Source organism: Globicephala melas, chromosome 2, assembly GCF_963455315.2.
Source record: "Globicephala melas chromosome 2, mGloMel1.2, whole genome shotgun sequence".
In the NCBI taxonomy this organism is placed as follows: Eukaryota; Metazoa; Chordata; class Mammalia; order Artiodactyla; family Delphinidae; genus Globicephala; species Globicephala melas.
In genome coordinates, this window is record NC_083315.2 from 68,408,319 (window position 1) to 68,432,256 (window position 23,938).

Sequence of the window (23,938 nt, forward strand, 5' to 3'; positions counted from 1 at the left end):
GAAACCGGAAGTGCTGGAGCCGCCGCCGCCGTCTTTAAGTGCCGCATTCACCGCTTCGGTTACCGCCGGCGCCGTAGCCAAGGAGGCCGCTGCCCCCTGGTCGGGAGTGGAGGCCGCGCGGCATGAAGCGGCGCAGGCCCGGTCCTTAGCGCGCGTCAGGACGGTCCGGGCGGGGCCGGGGGGGGAAGGTGCAGTATCCGCCCCCTCTCCTTCCCCTTCGCCCGCGAGGCCTGCGCCTCAGCCCACTCGGGCCTCTCCGCCTCACGGAGGAACCGCCCGGCGCATTCTCCCGGTTAGCCCGCTCTGCGGTTTACCCGGCGCGCCGCCCTGCGCGGGCCACAGCCGGTGGCGGGACCCCACTTGCCGGAAGAGGAAGCCCAGGCTCTCAGATTCCGAGTCAGCCAACGTTCACTGGGCGCCCCCTGAGCGCTGGGTGCTGGCCTCTGGACTTCCACGTCCGTTATCTTAATTGAGCCTTGCTGGGGTTGGGAGCCGGGTATTGTCCGGGCTTACAGATGAGAAACGGAAGCCCACAGAGGCGAAGGGATTTGTCTAAAGTCCGACTGTGGCAGATCGGATTCGGACTGAGATTTTCTGGTTTCCCAGCTCGTGTTTTCTACTGCCCTACTTTAGGTCGATTCCCTCCTTGTTTACTGGCCTCTTCTCATTCTATTTCACCTACCTGGCACAGGATAGGTGCTTTTCTTTCCTTTTTTTTTTCTTTTTCCCCAAACCTCTCCCCTCACACACTTTTCTTCTAAGCCTTGGCATCCCCCAGTCCCCCTTCTTAATATTCGCTGCTACACCTCTCCTCTTCTTCCGCATTCTAGCTTTCAAGATTGTTGCCCACTTTGTGATAATGAACCTCTCAACTAGCTGACGAGTGAAATAGCTAGGTTTCAACGAGGCTTGGGGTGTTTAAGTGGACAGACTGGCGCCTGGATTAAAAATTAAGGAATGACATTTGAGTGGGTCCAAATTCAAAAGTCCTGAGGCTATTTTCTAACCTTACATGCTCTTCTCTGAATGAGGGGCTTAGTGAATGGGAGGTGTCTTGACATCGTAGTCCGTTGTTGCTGTGTTAGCACAACTTTTTTCCCTCCATTTGCCACTGAGCCACATCTCTCTCCATCACCTATCTGGGCTCTGAGAGCCCAGAATTAAAACCGATAACAAAGTGACGGGTATAATCACAGACCCTGCTTTTCTTCTTTTACTAAGCCAGAATTTCAACAAACTTAACACTTCCGTTTCTAGAGAAGTTACCTAGTTCAGTTATTTTCAGAGTATATGTGGAAAGGAAATAAACAAAAATGGAATGCACTGAAAATGGGTAGTACATTCTTTATCTTGCGAAAATCTTGATGTTAACTGGAAGTTAGTTCTCTCCGCAAAAATGACCCTGTAGTTCTTACTGGTTATTCTGTTGAGTCTATTCTGTCTCCAGTCAGCTGAACATGTATTCTGTAAAATAATACAAATTGGTTATTATGTAAAAGGCAGAAGAACAGGACCAGGCACATAGAAATAAATTTTATTATTAATCATCTGTCATTTTTGAAGATTTGCAGCAGCCACTGAGTAACCTCACATCTGTATGCCTTTTATACTTTTAAATGTTCTTCCATAATTTACCTTTTAATGTGTATCCGGATGTCAGGATTTACACTACCGTTTGGATATTCTTTGGAGTAAATTGGGCTATACATTTCTGAAATAAAATCAGTTTATAATTTTCATAATTAAAGTGCAGATACAAAGTAATTCAGGCATTGTATGTTATATCAAAAAGAATATGCATCAGTTTCAAGTACTATTTGAGACTTTAGGCTTAATCTTTTTGGGCACATATGATCCATTTTAATAATGATCAACAGCTTTATATCTTATTTCATTATCCTGGTGAGCAGGATTGGATGGTGAGAAAAGGAAAGACTCCTGTGAGAAGAGAGCAGGATGAGCAGAGGGATCTATGCTTGAAGTTGAGTCACTTCAAAAAGATCTCTTTGAATGTGGAAGAGATCCGAACAGATGAAAATACAATCAGGTAGGCACCAGGGAAGGGCCTTAAGTGAAGAGGTAGGTGGGGCAGTGAAATAAATGCACTGTGCTAAGAACATGTACTGACCTATTTTCTAATTTTTGCAATTAGAAAACTCGGGTCACATATTTTGAGAATGTATTTGTATGTAAGGTGTTACGGAAATCTGGAAATTAAATCAGTTAGTTACACGTTTGTGTAAATTACTAAAATTATGTAATATCAGGTCTAGCCTAGGAAATGCAGGATATACATTGACCATAAAATACAGAATAGTGTCATTTGAATTGTAAAGTGTGTGTGTGTGTGTGTGTGTGTGTGTGTGTGTAGAGAGAGTCAGAAATAGTGAATCCAGGGACCTAGTACAGTTTAGGAATACCAGATGGTTTTGCTTAAGTGCAAGGTAATGGCAACTTTTATGTAAGAGACTTGTCAAAATAATGACTCAAGAAGCTGGGCAGTAAGCTTGGGAAGTCTGTCTGAACTTCCCTGTTCCATCCCCAAGCTCTATTGTTTCAAGTAGTGGTTTGGAGATGAAGTTTCAAGTTTAACGCAAGGGGAGTTGAGAAGAATGAGCCCAGTTTGTATATCTCCTTGTCTCACCTGTCCCTTACTCTGTTAGGAATCAAACTAGATCCATTGACACATTTGATAGAAAACAGACCCCCACCAGCTTTTAGATGGGCAAACAACCATTACTGTCATGTACTGCTACTTAATATCAATATGCTGAATACCATGTGAGCTAAATGACTTTTCCTCTGTTGAGCTGTTTGGATTTTAATCATTGGAGGTAAATGCCCAGTTGTAATAATATTACAAGTTGTATACTATAGAACTCTCCAGTAGATTTTCTGGCTGCTCTTGCTACTGTTATATTGAAAACGGTAGTGTATTTCACTGTAACCTGAAAAAAAAACACAATATCGTGGCCGTGGCCTCACAGTTCTGTTCCTTTCGAATGCCGTACAGCACACCTGATGGACTAATTCACAACCCATACCTGCTAATGACTTTTTCTCTGTGGTTGATAGTTTTTACCATGAACTCCTGTTAACCTGTGAAATTAAGGTTTAAAAAAGACATCATGTTAAATATACAGCCATGTATTGATTTTTGTTGTAGAAGTAGTTAATAATTACGTGAATTGGTTACACAAATGCAATCTAGTTTATCTCCTAAGTCCACATGTTTCGGACATTTATTAGTTCAAAAAGAGCAGGTTGCCCCAGAATTTTTGTTTATGTTGCTCCTTTTTGGTAGCGTTATGAATAATGCATGTCAGAATATCATACAGTGGCTTATAATAACACTTATTGTTATTTTCTCTGATACTTTGCACCTGTTGCATTTAAATATTGAAATAGATAAAGGAAAAAATTATCCTCTTCTGGATTTGTAAAATGAAAGAAACGTCATTAGTAGATAAAATCTTAATACTGTTTTTGGGTTGAAGTGGTAAATTGGGTTTGAACTTTTATCAAAATATTGATATTACAAACATTAAATGTTTTGTGCATAAACTACAACTAAAGCCACTTTTTTCTCATTTAATCATAGAAGTTTTATAATCTGTAGTAATAGTCACATAAATTCCTTATAGTATAGAGTTACATAGGGGATCATCAGATAGTGATGTCTAGGCAAGAGCAAAAGACAAAGAAAAAATGTACCAGCCAGTTAGGTCTTTTGTTGTTTGGAGTCTCATTTAAAAGGAAACAGTATTTATATTATCTTGGGTAAGCTCCCTAGAAAGGTTATTAGAAGTACATTGTTTGCCACAATTTTATAACTGTTCTAATTGGTCGTGATTATTTCTGTTCTCTGAAGAAGTCCACATTTATCAAATGAGTTACTTTTTTTAAGTGCAAAAACACTTAACTCCCTTGGCACATTTAGCTTCACTATTGACATGCTCTTTGAAGGAACATAGCAGCCAACTGGCATATGGCCCGTTTCCTTCCAATGTGGGAAAGAAAAAGGAATTTTGGCAAGAGATACTTAAGGAGAGCCTTTTATAAAAGTTCCCCAAGAGATTTATAGTCAACTGTGAAATAGACATGACCTCAATTTTTTTTTAATCTCATTTTTAAAGAAAAGGAGCTATTGCTTTTCTTACGAAGTTTAATTGCAACTGTACTGAAAAGCATTTTTCCCCCTTTTTGGGGGTGTTGGGGGGCCCTATCAGACTGTCATTCTGATTAATATAAGAGAAGGCAGACCTGTGAACTTCATGTGCCTTATTTTTCTAGGAAAATGCAACATGGCAGCAGCGATGGAAACAGAACAGCTTGGTGTTGAGATCTTTGAAACTGCAGAGTGTGAGGAGAATATTGAATCACAGGATCGGCCTAAATTGGAGCCGTTTTATGTTGAACGATACTCCTGGAGTCAGCTTAAAAAGCTGCTTGCTGATACCAGAAAATATCATGGCTACATGATGGCTAAGGCACCACATGATTTTATGTTTGTGAAGAGGAATGATCCAGATGGGCCTCATTCGGACAGGATCTATTACCTTGGTGAGTATGAAGTCATAGTTTCTGAAAGGAAATGCTTTCTTAATTCAAACAGGCTAGATGCAATTGGTACTCAAATTTTGGTGAATAAATAAGTGAATGAATCAGTGATGGTTCCACCAAAGGAAAAAAAAATAATTAAAAGAACTTCAGTTTTGGTGCTGTTTTCATTTTGTTTTGTCCCATTAACTTGATTTTTATTTGCACATAACAGATCATGAATTGATCATGATCTTACTTTCAAAGTAAAGATGCTAGATATTACTTCTTCCTAAAGCTAGTTCAAACTGCCTTTCCTTAGGAATGGTCAGATTAGGAACACAAATAATAAAAACAGTAGTTCCCACTCTCAACAGCTACTGCTTTCGTTTTTTTAAACCAAGACTGGTTTTGGTCTCTTCTTCCTGAGCCCATTCACTCCAGGTTTAAGGTCTGTCTTCATTAAATGCACAATACCACTGATGGACATTTTTGTTTTTTTGTTTATGCACCTTAAATGCTTTACTAAGATGTTGTAGTAAAAGGAATACGTAGTAAATTCTGAGCAACTATCATGCTTAGGCACAGCTTAGTATTGACTAACCTAGCACATATATAGACACAGGGCAGTGGATAAAGAGCTAGTCTTGGAATCAGAAGCCTAAGCTCTGGTATCCGCTCTTTGCTGACTCGTTTACCCTGTGAGTCTCAATTTCCTCATCTATCAAATGAGGGTTAATGTCTATCTCATGGGATTGTCTTAAGTATTAAACATTTTACATGAAAACATTTCCAACTTAAACCAATATTAAGAAACACAATACTGTTCTTGTACAGCCAAACCAAGTTTTATTGTACTATGGCTAGTTTGAGGAAGGAAACTAAAAAGGGAAAGAAAAAAAATTTGTAGACCCCATTCCCATCCCCCAAGCAGCTGTCTTCATTACAGTATTATTATTTTTTTTTTACAGTATTATTTTTTAGGATTGGAAATAATAGTTGTAAATTATAGTATGCTGCCTAGCATTCACCAGCTGGTAATTATTATTTGTATTAGCTTAAGTCCCAAAGGCCTATTCATTAATTGTCTCTCATTGAACACATTTATTGAGAGATGATGCTAAAATATTTAGGTAAGTCATCTAAGTAGGAAATATATATATATATCTTTCTCAAGAAACTTATGCTATGGTTTTTTTCGGAGGCAGAAAGTCAGACTTTCCTCAGATTGGAGAAGCAATATAAGAAAAGCCCATCCATACTTGCTAAATCAGGCAGCTTGGTTGGAAGAGAGTTTGGGCACAATTAGGGGAGGAACCCTTATATTTAGTATAATAGTTAAAAATTATAGCCATACCATCCATAATTCTTAACTATAAACAAATGTCTCACAAAAATGTTTATGAATTAACCATTAAAACTACTTAAAGAAAGGGATTTCACTCCCAGTACAATAGTTGAAATGGAATCACAAGCCCATAAATTTTGGAGTTTCCTTCCTGTAGTCACGCTATTTTATTTTCCTAACCCAGAGCCTGAAGGCAATGAATGGTTGTTAGAATAAGGAAGAAAGGATGTGAGAAATGGGAACACTGGAGGAACTGAGGCCTGAGTTGAGTCCCACAGCTAGGGGTTGGGTGGGAAAGGAAGGGCTGAATAGCCAGAGATGTGTTTGAGGGCCGACCTGCTAATGTGCCTTTGTTTATTAAGTTTTTAAAAATAGGTTTTCTCCCCTCCTCCAAAGCTGTTTGACAATTTTTTTTTTAAAGAGATATTCTCTGCATGAGTCCACATTAGTAATTGTAGATTCATTTTTTTTTAAGCAACTCCAGAGTATTCCATTATATAATTGTGCCATCTTTTACTTAACCAGGCCTCTAATAATGGGCATTTAGGTTTTTCTATTTTGGTATTAACAAAAAATGAGGGAGCAGATATCACTGTATTAGATCATTTTTGTACCTATGTGAATTTACTTAACAGGACTAATTCCAAAGAGTGGAATTATTGGGACAAAAGGTGTACAGATTCTGAATTTGTATTGATATTGCCAAATTGCCCCTCCATTGAGGTTATAGAGTTTACATCCCTGCCAGCATTGTCTCAGAGTATTTCTCTACACCTGTACCAATAGTGAGTAATAAAACTTCTTTTTATCTTTCCCAGTCTGATAGGTGAACAGCAGTTCCTCACTGTAATTTTTTTAAATTATTATTGTTTTTTAATTGACATATAACATTATATTAGTTTCATGTGTACAACATAATGATCCGATATTTATATACATAGTGAAATGATCACTACAGTAAGTCTAGTTAACATCTGTCACCATACATAGTTATAGTTAATAAAAAATTTTCTTGTGATGAGAACGTTTAAGATTTATTCTCTTAGCAACTTTCAAATATGCAATATAGTATTGCTGTACATTATATCCCCATATTTCATTGTAGTTTTAATTTTCTTATGAGTGAGGTTGAGCATCCTTTCCCATATTTACAAGGCGTTTGTATTTCTTTTTCTGTGACTGATCTGTTTGTAATCATTGTCTATTTTTTATTGGGTTGTGGGTGCTTTTCTTATTGATATAAAGCACTTTTTTGTACAAGAAGGGAATTAACCCATTGTAGTATTTTTCCCTGAGATTTAATGTCTTTTGCCTTTAGTGCCTTTTGCCCTTCTGTAGAAATCTGTGATTTTTTTTTTTTGGTAGTTAAATTTTTACTTTTTATGTAGTTTTGCATCACATCTAGAAAGGCTTTCTCAGCTCCAAATTATATTTTTTGAAATCTTTATTTACTTTGGACTTCGTTTTGTTCCATTGATCTGTCTGTCAAATCAAGTGCCAATGTTATGCTGCTGTTACTATTATTATTTTTATCATAACTTTAGATGTTTTACTATTTTATAGTACTAGTCACCCTTCATCACTCTTTTTCATACTTTTCTTGATTATTTTTGTTTGCTTGTTTTTCTGTGAGAACTTAAAATTAGATTAGAGCTCCTTTCTCCCAATCCTATTTATACTGTTTTAGGATTACATTATATTTATAGATGAAGTTAGGAAAATTGACAATCTTTATAAAATATTGAGCTTTTCAAGAAAGTTGTATGCCATTTAATTTGCTCAAGTCTTTTATATCCATCTGCATATTAATATTTTTCCATGTAAATCTGTTGTTTCAGAAATTTTAATATACTTCGGACACCAATAAATAGCAGTGTGTCAACAGGAAAGAAACAATGGGAAAAGGTCATTTTGTGTTTAACCAGAACTGGTGTGTGTGTGTGTACATAGAATGCGTTGGAAATTTTTATTGGTCAAGGTTGAAGCCAAGGAAGGCATTATGGAACAAGGAGCAGTTTTAAGAGGAGCATTTGAAGTGATTGTGGATAGCTCTTATTTGAGGGTAGATGAGAACCAGCTTTTTCATATTTGCAGGTTGAAAGCTCTTAGAAGGAAAAGGCTTAAGGAGGATATGATCATATTTTGTAAGATTATGAATGGTATGGATAAGTGACTACAGTCTTAAGAATTATGTAACAAAGTAACTCTGGAATGTACAAAATAGATCTAAGGCAAAACTGAGTGCTGAAGTAAATATCAGCTGGTACCTGACTTTTTACTCCAAAAGGCAACAAACTAAGAAAGGTTTAAGAAAAGTTTAGGATAATAAAAGGATAAAGGAATCTGTGGGTATTTGGAGAGTCATCCCCCACCTTTGCAAGGGTTAGCATGGAAGTTACCATGCCCTTCCACAGACTGCTTTCTCTGCCATTATCAGAAACACAAGGCTGAGGATTTGTTCCACTAGAGAGAGTTTTTGTTCTTCCTGTGTGATTTATTTTCTCTTTCCTTCACTCTCCCCTAGCTTTTTTGGAAGTGATACCTTTCTAGCACCTTTTAGAGTAGAAGGACTTTGTTTTACTTTGAGTTTTCTTTGGTTCACCTCTTCATAACCATGTTGTATTTCTATTACTTCTCTTTGGTATGTAGTTTATTCTACACTGCTGTGATCTTCCCATTCAGTTATTGTATGATTTCACAGAATAGACCTATCTTCTACTTAGTGTAGACCTCTTTCTTTCACAATTCTCGAATAAAGGATAAAGAGACTTTTAACAAATCAGATATCAGATTCTGTGTTGTTTTAATATGAATGTACTTTCATTTGAAACTTATTAGTGATTATAGTGGTAGAGCATTTATAGTGAAGAAAAACTCAAATTGTTAGACCTATGTATATTTCTAAGTAAATACTTTAAATGATTCATAAAAAGAAGAAGCTTGATAGTCTGAAGTTGTCACAAAGTACCCCCATTTGGAATCTAATGAGTCTATTGCCAACTTGTAAGACACTAACAATTAAAAAAAAAAAAAACTAAAAGTGACACTTATCCTTACATCATCTTATACACTTTTATGTTTATTTTGAGAGGGACTAAAATTTGAATATCAAAAGGAAACCTGAGGATTTTTCTGGGAGCCTGAAGAAAATTACTGTGGCATATGGCATGTGCATCTCCTACTTGTTAACATTCATTATAGGTCCCATAGAGTACAAAATTTTGCAGTATATAGGAGGCATTATATACTTACTGCTATAATTGTGGTAGATTGCTATTTTTTAAAATAACAAAAAATGATTGTTTCCTTTTATAGCTATGTCTGGTGAGAACAGAGAAAATACACTGTTTTATTCTGAAATTCCCAAAACCATCAACAGAGCAGCAGTCTTAATGCTCTCTTGGAAGCCTCTTTTGGATCTTTTTCAGGTAGGGTTAAACATTGTTATTCCTATGATTTTGTGTATGTTTTTAGATATTACATTTGTTTAGGGACAGAAATTCAATTGGGGTTTTATATTTGAAGTAGATATGAATCAAAAGGAATTAAAACATTTTTATGTTTTTGCATGTATGACCATGAAATTTCATTAAATTCTCAATATCTGAAACTAGGGATAGTAGATATTACAATTCAGATTTTTTTTTTTTTTTTTTTGGCCGCCCAGTACGGCGCAGCATGTGGGATCTTAGTTCCCCGACCAGGAATCAACCTGTGTCCCCTGCAGTGGAAGGGTGGAGTCTTAACCAATGGTCCCTGGACCGCCAGGGAAGTCCCCAGATTGTTTTTTGGCTACCTTTCTCCCTGTTTAACTATCATTCTCGTCTACAAACTTGCTAGTTATGTAATTCTCACATTTTGGTGGAAGAGTTATTCACATAAAAGAAGTAATGTATATTTCCAGAAAGCTTTTTATTCAAATCTTTAAATTGAATTTTTAGTTCTAATATTTAGTAACAGTACTAATGTAAGGGTTAAATAAAGGTACTAAGTTCAGTTTTTTTTTTCTAAATAGCATAATTCAATTTATGTAAAATCAAAGGTTAGGTTTTTTTTTTTTCTTCAATATTTTGTCTTTAGACAATATGTAAATGGTTCAAAACATCCCAAAAACAAGATGATAGTTTGGGTGTGATTGTTTGCCTTTTTAGTTCTCATTTATTATTTTTACATTGAGTATTGAATAGAATATTTGGACTAGGAACTAAAATGTGATATTTCTCTTAGGAAGTAAAAAAAAACAAAACAAAACCTTCCATGACAATCATTTTGACTGCAACTATTTATCAGGGATGTTGTTTCTTACATTGGTTTGTGACTTTCCTTTAAAACAAAAAAATTCCTTATTCTAAGAACAGTGTGTAGAACTGAAATAATGGTAGTTTTCTCATGGAAAAGGTTGCAAATTAGTGAGTCAGAGTTGTTTTTTTTTTTTAAGCTTTATTATGGAAAATTTCAAACCATACAAAAGTAGAATCCTATGCAAACTAGTTTTAACAATTTTCAAATCTTTGCCATCAGTGTTTCACTGTAGCCTTACCAGTCTTCCCTCACAATCCCTATCCCCACTTCTCAGATTATTATTATTATTTTTTAGAGAGTTGGCATTCTTATTTATTTATTTATTTGGTTGCACCAGGTCTTAGTTGCAGCTCGCCAGCTCCTTAGTTGCAGCACATGGACTCCTTAGTTGCAGCAGGTGGGCTCCTTAGTTGTGGCTCCAGGACTCCTCAGTTGCGGCTTGCCGGCTCCTTAGTTGTGGCATGCGAACTGTTAGTTGCAGCATGCATGTGAGATCTAGTTCCCTGACCAGGGATTGAACCTGGGCCCCCTGCATTAGGAGTGCAGAGTCTTATCCACTGCACCACCGGGGAAGTCCCACATCTCGGATTATTTTTAAAGAGTTCCCAAATAGGTCATTTCACTCCTAAATAAGTCAGTATGTATCTCTAAAGAATATAGATTCTTTTTAGATATCATCACATCTTAAAAAATCATTGATCATTTCTTCATATAAAATATTCAAATTTCCCTGATTTTTAAATTTCTTTTTTTACACTTGATTTGTTAAATCAGAATCTAAGTAAGGTTCATATATTACAATTGATTGATAGGTTTCTTAAGTTTCTCTTACTTTTAATATATTGCTTTCCTCTCCATCCATTTTTTCCCCACTGCAGTTTATCTATTGAAGAAAGAGGGTCTGTTTTGCTGATTGTATTCCTGTGGTGTTATTTGATATGTTCTTCAGTCTCCTGTATTCTCTGTAAATATAAATAGGTAGTCAGATCTCAAAGCTTCATCAGACCCAGGTTTCCTCTTTTTTTCTCCCCCAATAATACTTTACAGATCAAAAGAATTGAAAGCAGGGCCTTGAACAAATAATTCTATACCCATATCCATAGCAGCACTATTCACAATAGGCAAAAGGCGGAAGTAACCCAAGTGTCCATGGACAGATGAATAAACAAAATGTGTCATATGTTGCGTTGGCCAAAAAGTTCATTCAGGTTTTTCCAGAACATCTTTTTTTTAATATATTTATTTATTTATTATTAATTTATTTTTGGCTGTGTTGGGTCTTTGTTGCTGCACGCAGGCTTTCTCTAGTTGCAGTGAGTGGGGGCTACTCTTTGTTGCAGTGCGTGGGCTTCTCATTGCGGTGGCTTCTCTTGTTGCAGAGCATGGGCTCTAGGCGTGTGGGCTTCAGGAGTTGTGGCACGTGGGCTCAGTAGTTGTGGCTTGTGGGCTCTAGAGCGCAGGCTTGGTAGTTGTGGCTCATGGGCTTAGTTGCTCCGCGGCATGTGGGATCTTCCCGGACCAGGGCTCAAACCCATGTCCCCTGCAGTGGCAGGCGGATGCTTAACCACTGTGCCACCAGGGAATTCCCTCCAAAACATCTTATGGAAAAATCTGAACTAATTTTTTGGCCAACCCAATACATGTGATGGAATATTCCTTCTTAAAAAAGAAGGAAATTGTGACACGTGCTGCAACATTGATGAACTATGAAGATATCATGATAAGTAAAATAAGCCAGTCACAAAAGACAAATACTGTCTGATTCCACTTACATGGGGTGCCTAAAGTAGTCAAATAGACTCCTAGAATGGTAGTTGACAGAGGCTAGGAGAAGGAAAAATGAGGAGTTGCTGTTTAATTAGTTTAATGGGTATAGGGTTTCAGTTTTGCAAAATGGGAGAGTTCTGGAGATGGGTTGCACAGCCATGTGAGTATAGTTAACAGTAGTGAATGGTACACTTAAAAATTGTTAAGATAGTAAGTTTTATGTTATATATTTTACCACAATTAACAAAATAATATTTCATAGACGTATGCCTCCATCAAAAGTCGTATAGAGCCTTATTTATCTTCTTGCAATGATAGCACCCTTTGATCATTACCTAGATCCATTATAAAACAGTGAAATTTTATCATTCCTTCTTCATTTATTAACTGAAAAACTTCTATAAAGAGAAAACTGCTATTCAACAACTATTCAGTTATTCTGAGTTCTAGTTCACAATAGAAAGGCAAGATGTTTCTTGTCCTTTATTTCCCATTTTTCAAATAATCTGTGTTCTACAGTCTTATATATGTGATCAGTTAGGGGTTTTGGAGGAGTTTTTGTATCTTTATAAACTTACAGTGTAAGCCTGTTTGGTATCTTTTGATCCATTGACAGTTATTATTCTTATTGTACAAATGTCTTATTTTTGGCTGTTGGAATCCCTTTCAACTTGACATGTCAAATCCTTTTGACGTGACCCTGGTAATAGATGATAGCGCTGTTGCTTTCTGCTGTGAAGATGTGTTATGATCATCTTTCACATTGCTTATCCCATGCTTAGAATCAGCCATTTCTCTCTAGTTCCTTTAGGGGAAAGTGGTGTTAAGAGACCATGATCTGGGTACTAGAGATGCTTATTATTATTGGGTTGTTAATCGTTTCTAGGTCTTTTTATTGGGCAAACTAGGGAATACATACATTGTGTGTGTGGGTGTGGGTGTGTGTGTGTGTTTGAAATGTACAGATCACCATGAAGTCATATCAATTCAGATAAGATATAAGGTCAGACTGATATATCCAGTTAAGATATTGCACTACAGGATTTTTCTTTAACCTCATTTATCCTACATACGAATTTTCTTTCTCTGGTGCCAAAGGTTCTCTTTTAAACAACAGTATGATTACTCATTTGCTTTACTCCATACTACACACAAAACAGTTTTAAAATAACAAATGAATCAGTGCTGATTACTTAACAGTAACTTGGAATTTGTCTTCTCTGTGTGGTCATGCTATCAGTTCTATACAATTAGATTCATTTGCTTCATTTTGTTTTCAAGTGTTAGGAATTCCTTTGTTTTTAATTTAATTTTTGTAGAAAATAGTTAAATGGTTCCAAAGTCAGATCTACAAAACCAGAAGTATTCAGAGAAGCTCCTCATCTCCTCTACCCTATTTCTCCCCTTCTCCTTCTAGATAATCTTTGTGTTTTTAAATGGCTTATCCTTCTTTTTTAAAAAATATAAGTGACTACATAGATATTCCTATCCCCCATTAGATAAATAGTAACATACAGTATACATTTTCTCCACCTTGCAATTTTCAAATAACAATGTATCCTTCAAATCACTCCGTAAGAATATATAGTGAGTCCTCCATATCCACAGGTTCAGCATCCTTGGATGCAGAACTAAGCTGCATCCTTGGATGCAGCTGTACTAAGCCATTTTATAGTCTGAGGGACTTGAGCATCCACAGATTTTGGTATCCATGGGGGTGGGGGGTGTCCTAGAACCAATCCCTCACAGATTCTGAGGGACAACTGTATACATAATCTTTATTTCTTTTTACATCTGTGTTGTGTTGTACAGACAAATCATGTTCAACCAGTTCCCTCTTGATAGACATTTTAGTTATTTTCAATCTTTGTATTACAGATAGTAGTGCAGTAAAATGGCTTGGGCTTTTTACATTTTTGCCAGTGTAACTTTAAGCTAGATTCTAAGAACTGAAGTCACTGGACCAAAATGTATATGGTTTTGTAATTTTGCTAGATATTATCAAATTTTCTTCCATAGGAGCTGTGCCATTTTGAATTTCCATCAGTAAGGTATAAGTGTGCCTGTTTTCCCAGAGACTCTCCAACACAGTATGTGGTCAGACATTTGGATTTTTTTGCCAATCTGATAGATAGAAATGGTATACCAGTGTAGTTTAATTTGCTTTTCTTTTATAGGCAAAGTTAATCATCTTTTATCTCTAACCCATTTTTCTGTGGAGTGATTGGTCTTTTTCTTCATTTTTAGGAGCCTTTTATATACTGGAGATATTAATAACCCTTTGTCTGTGATATAGTTTCAGATATTTTCCTGAAGTTGTAATTTCTATTTTTACTTTATGGTGTCTGCGTGTGTGTGTGCGCACGCCATGTGGAAGATTTTTGTGTAATAAAATTTATCCATCTTTTTGGTATTGTTTCAAGAATTTGTGTCTTCTGTCATAGGACAGTTTTTCTACACTCAAGTTATAAAAGAATTTATCCATGTTTTCATCCAGTGCTTTATATGGTTTCTTACATGGTTTCATTTTTTAAAGCTTTATTGAGGTATAATTGGCATATAAAAAGCTGCAGATATTAAAGTGTACAATTTGATAGATTTGGATGTACATATGATGTACCTGTGAAACCCTTACCTCAGTCATTACCCTCAAAAGTTTCCTTGTACTGGCTTGTATTCTCCCCTACCCACCCATTCAGGGATACAGGCAACCAATGTACCACTCTTGCACAGTCCTTCATAAGATTTATCCCTAAGTATTTCATATTTCTTTATTCTATTGTAAATGACTTTGTTTTCTAATTTCAGTTTCTGGTTGATCATTGCTAGTATTTTTTTTTAACTTTCTAAGTGCTTTCTCACTTTTGTTTTTTTTAATTGTAGTTGATTTACAATGTTGTGTTAGTTTCTGGTGTACAGCAGTGATATATATATATATATATTCTTTTTAGATTCTTTTCCTTTAGAGTTTATTACAAGATACTGAATATAGTTCCCTGTGCTGTACAGCAGGACCTTGTTGTTTATCTATTTTATATATAGTAGCTTGTATCTGCTAATCCCAAACTCCTAATTTATCCCTCCCCCACCTTTCCCCTTTGGTAACCATAAGTTTATTTTCTACGTCTGTGAGTCTGTTTCTGTTTTGTAAATAAGCTCATTTGTATCATTTTTTTTATATTCCATGTATAAGTGATATCATTTATTTGTCTTTCTCTGTACTTCACTAGTGTGATCATCTCTCAGTCCATTCATGTTGCTGCAAGTGGCATTATTTCATTCTTTTTTTTATGGCTGAGTGGTATTCCATTCTGTGATGTATGTATATCACATCTTCTTTATCCATTCATCTGTTAATGGACATTGAGGTTGCTTCTATGTCTTGGCTATTGTAAATAGTGCTGCTGTGAACAGGGTTTTTCTTTTTTAATTTGTTAATACGGTAAAACAAAACATCACTTGATTGTTGAGTGTTAAACCAATCTTGCATTCCTGGGATAAAGCCCACTTGGTTCTAACTTATTATCCTTTTAAATATTGTTGGATTCAATTTGCTAATATTTTGTTTAGATTTTTTTATATCTATGTTCATGAGGAGTATTGGTCTGTAGTGTTCTTTTCTTGAAATTTGTCTGATTTTGGTAATAGTGTTATGCTAGCCACAGAATAAGTTGGGAGTTATTTCCTCCTTTTTAATTTTCTAGAAATTGTTTGGTAGAATTCACCAGTGATGCCATCTGGACCTGTAATTTTCTTTGTGGAAAGGTTTTTAACTACAAATTCAATTTCTTCCTTAGATGTAGTGCTATTCATATTATGTATTTCTTTTTGAGAAAACTTTGGTTGTTTGTGTCTATTAAGAAATGTTTCCATTTCATGTAAGTAATCAAATTTATTGGCATAAGTTTCATAATATTCCCTAATCTTTTCAATGTCTGTAAAATTTTTGGTGTTGTCCCTCTCTTATTCCTGATATTTTGTGTAATTTGTGTCTTCTCCACTCCCAGCCTTTTTTTTTCCTGATCAGTCTGGCTAAGGGTTTATCAGTTTGGTTTCATTTATTTTTCTCTGTCGTTTTGTTTTTTTCTCTTTCATCATTTTATGCTCTAAACTTTATTAATTCTTTTCTTATGCTTACTTTGGATTTTGTTTGTTTTCCTTTTTCTAGTTTCATAAGGTGGTAGCTGAGGTCACTAGTCTGAGACCTTTCTTCTTTTCTTATATAGGCACTTAATGTTATAAATTTCCCTTTAAGTACCACATTAGCTGTGGCACATACGTTTTGATATGTTGTGTTTCCATTTTCATTTAGTTCAAAATACTTCCTATTTCCCTTTAACCCATAAGTTATTTAGAAGTGTACTATATAGTTTCCAAATATTAGCATATTTTTCAGAAATTTGATTTCTAATTTAATTCCACTGTGATCCAAGAACATACTTTGTATGACTTAAATCTTTTCAATTTTTTAAAGTCTTGTTTTATGGCCCTGAATGTAGTCCATCCTTGTATGTATTCTGTGTTCACTTGAAAAGCATATATGTTCTGTTTTTGTTGGGTCTATAAATGACCATTAGATCAAATTGGTTTATTGTATTGTTAAAGTCTTCTATGTCTTTACTGATTTTCTATTTGTTCTATCAGTTATTGAGAGAGAATGTTGAAATCTCCAACCATAATTGTAGATTTGACTGTTTCTCATTGCAGTTCTATTAGTTTTTCCTTTAGTATATATTTTGAAGCTATGTTATTAGGGGTATAAGTGGATAGGATTGTTATATCCTATTCGTAAATCTACTGCTTTCTTAGTTTGAAGTGACCTTCTTTATTTCAAGTAATATTCTTTACTCTGAAGTTTACTTTGATGTTAATATAGTCCCTCTAGCTTCCTTTTGATTACTGTTAGCATAGAATAAGCTTTTCCATTAAAAAAATTTTTTTACTGGCTTTGTTGAGATATAATTCAAATACCATACAATTCACTCAAAGTATACAATTCAATAGTTTTTAAGTGTATTCAAAGGGTTGTGTCACCATCATCACCATCTAATTTTAGAACTTTCTGTCATCTGCAAAAGAAACCCATTAGCAGTCATTCCCCATCCTTTCACCCTCTGTACCCCCAGGCCAACGCAACCACTAATCTACTTTGAGTCTCTATAGATTTGCCTATTCTGAACATTTCATACAAATGGAATTGTATAATATGTGGGCCTTAATGACTGGTTTCTTTCTCTTAGCACAGTATTTTCTGGATTCATTCACACTATAGCAGGTAATAATGCTTCATTTATTTTTATGACTGAATAATATTCCATTGTATGGCTAGACTACATCTTATTTATCCATCAGTTTATGGATAAAGTTGGGTTGTTTCAGCTTTGGAGCTTATATGAACAATGCTGCTTTTAACATTCAAATGCAAGATTTTGTATAGATTTGTTTTCAGTTCTCTTGGGTATATATCTAGGAGTGGAATTACTGGGTTATGTGGTAACTCTGTGTTTACATTTTTAAGGAACTACTAAATTGCTTTCCATAGCAGCTGCATCATTTTACATTCCCACCAGCTATGTATAAGGGTTCTAATTTCCTACATTCTCACCAACACTTGTTGTTGTCCGTCATTTTGATTATAGCCATCCTAACGGATGTGAAGTGATATCTCATTGTTATTTAATTTGCATTTCCCTAATGACCAGTAATGCTGACCATTTTTTCATGTGTTTATGGGCCATTTGTATACCTTCTTTAAAGAAATGTCTGGGGAGGGCTTCCCTGGTGGCGTAGTGGTTAAGAATCCGCCTGCCAGTGCAAGCGACACGGGTTCAAGCCCTGGTCCGGGAAGATCCCACATGCCGTGGAGCAGCTAAGCCCGTGCGCCACAACTACTGAGCCTGCGCTGTAGAACCCGCAAGCCACAACTACTGAGCCCATGTGCCACAACTACTGAAGCCCGCACACTTAGAGCCCATGCTCCACAACAAGAGAAGCCACAACAATGAGAAGCCCAAGCACTGCAACGAAGGGTAGCCCCAGCTTGCTGCAACTAGAAGGAAGCCCACATGCAGCAACAAAGACCCAAAGCAGCCAAAAATAAATATAATTAATTAATTAATTTTTTAAAAAAGAAAAGAAATGTCTGGGGAATTCCCTGGTTATCCAGTGGTTAGGACAATGAACTTCCACTGCAGGGAGCCCGGGTTCGATCCCTGCTCGGGGAACTAAGGTCCGGCAAGCTGCATGACGAGGCCTAAAAAAGCTCTGTGCAAGTCCTTTGCCATTTCAAATTGGGTCTTTTTAATGTTGAATTGTAAGAGTTCTTTATGTATTCTAGATACTGGACTTTCTTTTCTCCCATTCTGTGGGTTGTCTTTTTATCTTTTTCTTTAATTGCAGTAATCATTAATTTATTAGTAGAAAATCAGTCATAATTACCTTTGGCAAGTATTTAGTACTATAATCATTAATTTAAATCTATACATTTAAACACATTTTGATCTCTCCTTTATCGAGATAAGACATTTTTGTTACTTCCCCTTTTTTCTATTCTTCATTTACCTTACTCTGAAGTTCTTATACCTTCATTTTAAAAAATTGTGGACATGATACACATAATATAAAATGTATCATCTTAACCATTTTTGAGTGTACATTAGTACATCAGTGGCATTAAGTACATTCACATTGTCGCAAGCATCACCACCATCCATCCACAGAGCTCTTTTTGTCTTGCAAAACTGGAATACTGTACTCATTAAACAATAACTTCCCATTACCTCTCTGCCAAGCCCCTGGCAACCACCATTCTACTTTCTGTTCCTATGAGTATGACTACTCCAGGTGCCTCATAGAAGTAGAATCATACAGTATTTGTCCTTTTGTGACTGGCTTATTTCACTTAGCATAATGTCCTTAAGGTTTATCCGTGTTGTAGCATATGTCAGAATGCTAAATATTATTCTATTGTATGTATATACCTCATCTTGTTTGTGTATTCATCCATTAATAGACACTTGAATTGCTTCTACCTTTTGGCTATTATAAATAATGCTCCTATGAAGATGGGTATACAAATATCTTTTCATGTCCCTGCTTTCGATTCTTTTAGGTATATACTCAGAGGTGGAATTGCTGGATCATATGATAGTTCCATTTTTATATTTTTGAGGAACTGCCATACTGTTTTCCATGCACCATTTTACATTCACACTAGCAGTGCACAGGAGTTCCAGTTTCTCCACATCCTTGCCAGCACTTACTATTTTCTGGCTTTTTAATAGGAGCCATCCTAATGAGTATGAGGTAGTGTCTCATTGTGGTTCGATTTGCTTTTCCCTAATGATTAGTGATATTGAACATCTTTTCATGTACTTATTGGCCATTTGTATATCTTCTTTGGAGAAATGTCTAATCAAGTCTTTTGCCCACTTTGTTAACCAGGTTGTTAGCAGTTTTTGTTGTTTACTTTCTTGATAATGTCCTGTTGTTTGAATAGGGACCACCAAAAGGATATGTCCAAGTCCTAAAAGTGTCTGTGAATGTGATCTTGTTTAGAAATAGGGTCTTTGCAGATGTAATTAAGTATCTAAAGATGAAATAATTCTGGATTTAGGGTGGGCCCTAAATGCAATCATTGATTGCAAACTACTGAGTAGAGTTTCCTGTGCTATACAGTAGGTCCTTATTAGTTAACTGTTTTATATATAGTAGTGTGTATATTTCAATCCCAATCTCCCAGTTTATCCCTCCCCACCCCCCTTACCCCCTGGTCACCATAAGTTTGTTTTCTATGTCTGTAACTCTGTTTCTGTTTTGTAGATAAGTTCATTGGTACCCCCTTTTTTTTTAGATTCCACATATAAGCGATACCATATGATATTTGCCTTTGACTTACTTAACTCAGTATAACAATCTCTAGGTCCATCCACGTTGCTGCAAATGGCATTATTTTGTTCTTTTTTATGGCTGAGTAATATTCCATTGTATATATGTACCACATCTTCTTTATCCATTCCTCTGTCGATGGACATTTAAGTTGCTTCCATGTCCTGGCTATTGTAAATAGTGCTGCAGTGAGCACTGGGGTGCATGTATCTTTTTGAATTATGGTTTTTTCCGGATATATAAACTTGGCTACTTTTATTTTTTTTATTTTTTAAATATTTATTTATTTTTTTTTTACTTTGGCTGCACTGGGTCTTTGTTGCGACGTACGGATGTGGGCTTAGTTGCCCCATGGCATGTGTGGATCTTAGCTCCCTGACCAGGGATCTAACCTGCGTCCCCTGCATTGGAAGGTGGATTCTTAACCCCTGGACCACCAGGGAAGTCCCTGAACTTGGCTACTTTCAAAGTATTAGTCCTTTGGGAGTTGCCTGGCAGTCTGGTGGTTGGGACTCTGCGCTTCCACTGTGGGGGGCCGGTGTTTGATCCCTGGTCAGGGAACTAAGATCCCGCAAGCCATGGCACGGCCAAATAAAATAAAATAACATAACATAACATAAAATAGTGTTAGTCCTTGGTAGCAGAAACCATGTCTGTTTCCCTTATTTACCATTCCTTTATTTATCCCCTTATTTATCATAAAGAACTCTTAGTGAGGGAAGATGTGGATGTAAATTTTTAAAACTAGCACTTATTAGATTTTTATATATATATATTTAAATTTTATATATGTGTCAAATAATATTTTTAGTTTGGGAAGGTCCTTCTTCATCATCAATCATTGATTACAAATATTCTTTGAGGGAGATTTTAACAGATGCTTTAGGTAGGAAAGCAAAAATCAGATTCTGCTCTCAAGTTGTTTTTTTTTAATCTATTTCTATTCAGAAATACTGAAAAAAAGTGAAAAACAAAACCATAGCCAAATGAGTAAAAGAGATAGTAACTCATATAAATTTCAAAGAAGAGATCACTACACCATAGTGCATCAGGAAACTTTCCTGGCCAATGTTGAATTAGGGCTAAGGTTTTGGGATATCAGTAAAACTTGGATGGATAGAAAGAAAAATGGCCTCGGGTCGGGGGTGGGGGTGATGGAACAAAGGCCAGGAGCAGAACACCGCATATTGGGTTTTACCTCAGTGGTGTGACAAGCCTGACCTAAGGTTTTATTAAAGCAGAATTAGTGGATTAGTGGAAAGGTACTAATGACAGCTGATATTTGAGAACTTTACTCTGTGCCAATCATTGTGCTAAACATTTTACATATTTTTATCTAAGTTAAATTTCACAAAGCTGAAGTAGATGATTTATTACTACTTCGAAAGTGAAGAAAATTACTTTTGAAGAAATTAAACTACTTGCCCAAAGTCAGACTTCTAATGAGAGTCAAAGCCTAGATTCAAACTGCTTGACTTCAGAGTCTGCTCTTAAGTGCATGCAGAACTGCTATATTACATTTAAGTTGTAGAAGATCTTGAATGCCAAGCCAAGGTGATGAGACTTAATTCTTGCTCTCTAATGTATACAGTAATCGTCTAGGGACCCTTTACCAAGAAATTTTTCAGCAGACTTCCTGAAATTAATCTGTTTAAAGTTGCTGGCAAATTTTGGGATCACTCAAAATGTAAACCCAGTAATATTGGAGATGCTAGAATTTCAGTGCTAAAAGCAAAAAGCCACCTTTCAGAAGACTGGAATGTGAGACTTTCTTTCTGTATTAGGCAACACTGGACTATGGAATGTATTCTCGAGAAGAAGAACTATTGAGAGAAAGAAAACGAATCGGAACAGTTGGAATTGCTTCTTATGATTATCACCAAGGAAGTGGAACATTTCTATTTCAAGCTGGTAGTGGAATTTATCACGTAAAAGACGGAGGGCCACAAGGATTTACTGTAAGTTGATGTTACTACTTGATAAATCTGTTTTTGGGTCCTGAGGTTATTTGTGTCCAAATCAGAAAGGTAATTAAACAAACTAAAAAATTCTTTTCACTAATTGTGTACTACTAATTTAGTAGTAAAGAAAACAAGAAATATGGGTATTAATTTCCAATTTTAAGAATTAATAATTTTTTCAGTGACATTAGTATACAATTTTTAAAATGCTAAAAATACTTGCTGTGTAGGAAGAATTAGTAAAGGGCATCAGTGCCATTTTTTGAGTAAGTGCTGAGGTGGATTTTCGAAGATAATGATATCACAGGGCAATCCCTCTGTGGTTCCCCTAAAAGCTTGATTCATCTCAGTAAATGGTTTTAAATGTTTGATTTTATTCTAGGCAATTTTAATGTGATATCAGAACTATTCTTCTGATAGAATTGTGATGATTCTAGCTTTCATTACATTTTTATGAGCAAATTATTTTATACTGGTAAAATTAATTAGAAATATTTAATAAGTGAAATAGTCAAATAAGTGTTTAATAAAAGCATGTAACAAACGATAATTACTCTGTTTAAACAGATTTGGACAACAGAATTTATGAAGTGCTCTTATTTTGTCTTTATTTCTGCTCCTGTTATGCTTATTAATTCATAGAAAAAAAATGAGTCCTCTCTTATAAGTTAAGGCATATGAAAGTACATTTTTCTGGAGAGCAGTTATTATAGTTGATATTGTACTTGGGATTATTATTCGTTTTATAGGAAGGGCGCTGGTAAACAAATATGTATCAGCCTGATACTTGCCTTTAAATGTTGTTTACTTTTCTAGCAACAACCCTTACGGCCCAATCTAGTGGAGACTAGTTGTCCCAACATTCGGATGGATCCAAAATTATGCCCAGCAGATCCAGACTGGATTGCTTTTATACATAGCAATGATATATGGATATCCAACATTGTAACGAGAGAAGAAAGGAGGCTTACGTATGTGCACAACGGTAATTCAAGTTCTTCAAATCTACTTTCCTGAAAAGTATTTTTAAAATTTAATTTGCTTTTGCTTACATTTTCCAATTGAAACTTGCTGGGTGATCTTTATATTTTAAACTTAAATCTTTAAAATGAAAAAAGACAAAAGTACAGTGGATAACTGGTATGTACCACCTATATAATGCTCCCTTGTTTTAAGGGTCATTTTCAGACAGCACAACAGTAGCACCTCTGATCTGGTTGTTCTTTTAGCCTAATAAGACCAGCAGAATTTTCCCCAAAACTGTTCTTTTTTTTTTTTTTTTAATTTGTATTTTTGGTTGTGTAGAGTCTTAGTTGTGGCACACGGGATCTTCGTTGCAGCATGGGGATCTTTCGTTGCGGTGCTCGGGCTCTTTGTTGCGGTGCACAGGCTTCTCTCTAGTTGTGGCGTGCGGGTTCCCTCTCTAGTTGTGGTGAGCAGGCTCCAAAGCGCGTGGGGTCTGTAGTTTGCGGCTCACGGGCTCAGTTGCCCTGTGGCATGTGGGATCTTAGTTCCCCGACCACAGATCGAACCTGCGTCTCCTGCACTGAAAGGCAGATTCTTTACCACTGGACCACCAGGGAAGTCCCAAAACTGTTCTGATTAAAATAAAATTTAATTTTAAAAATTAATCTTGTTTTTAGGGAAACAAACAGAAAAATCTAGTACACACTATAAGAACTACTTAAAGATTTGTCTCCCCTTTTTGCAGAGCCTGCTTAGTTATTTTGTCCTAATAGGAAAAATAAAACTTTCTGTATTGTGGAAATATTTAATTTTTATTCAAGTGACTATAATAATGCTAAGCAGTACTGAAAGCACAGAAAAGATGTGTATGTTTTTCTCCAAAGCTTTTATACAAATGAAAGATGGGAAATAGTGTACTGCTTTTTTTTTTTTGAACATGTGAAATAGACCATTTTTTTAAATTTCTAATTAATTTTTGGAGGGCTGCATTGGATCTTTGTTCCTGCGCGCGGGCTTTCTCTAGTTTTAGCGAGCAGGGTCTACTCTTCGCTGTGGTAACTTGCAGAGCACGGGCTCTAGGCGTGCAGGTTTCAGTAGTCTTGGCTCATGGGCTCTAGAGCGCAGGCTCAGTAGTAGTGGCGCACGGGCTTAGTTGCTCCGCAGCATG

The 23,938-nt window shown here is 36.1% G+C and overlaps 1 protein-coding gene and 1 non-coding gene across 7 annotated transcripts in view; one reads left to right on the top strand and one right to left on the bottom strand.

Moving 5' to 3' along the window:
• The window catches only part of DPP8 (dipeptidyl peptidase 8), a 54,985-nt gene continuing 31,047 nt past the window's right edge, over positions 1-23,938 (top strand). For 4 of the 6 annotated variants that reach the window (XM_030875238.2, XM_060294111.1, XM_060294110.1 and 1 more), the window contains exons 1-6: positions 1-188; positions 1,911-2,047; positions 4,294-4,563; positions 9,203-9,315; positions 21,628-21,801; positions 22,621-22,789. In XM_030875238.2, coding sequence (XP_030731098.1) covers positions 2,011-2,047; positions 4,294-4,563; positions 9,203-9,315; positions 21,628-21,801; positions 22,621-22,789 — 763 coding nt within the window. In that variant the 5' untranslated portion in view covers positions 1-188; positions 1,911-2,010. Of the gene's footprint in view, positions 189-273; positions 293-664; positions 2,048-4,293; positions 4,564-9,202; positions 9,316-21,627; positions 21,802-22,620; positions 22,790-23,938 lie in introns of those variants that run through there. The other 2 variants (XM_030875240.2, XM_030875236.3) reach the window with 2 other exon arrangements.
• On the bottom strand, positions 10,689-10,761 carry TRNAR-CCU (transfer RNA arginine (anticodon CCU)). Its single transcript has one exon. It is a non-coding gene; the product is annotated as a tRNA-Arg (tRNA).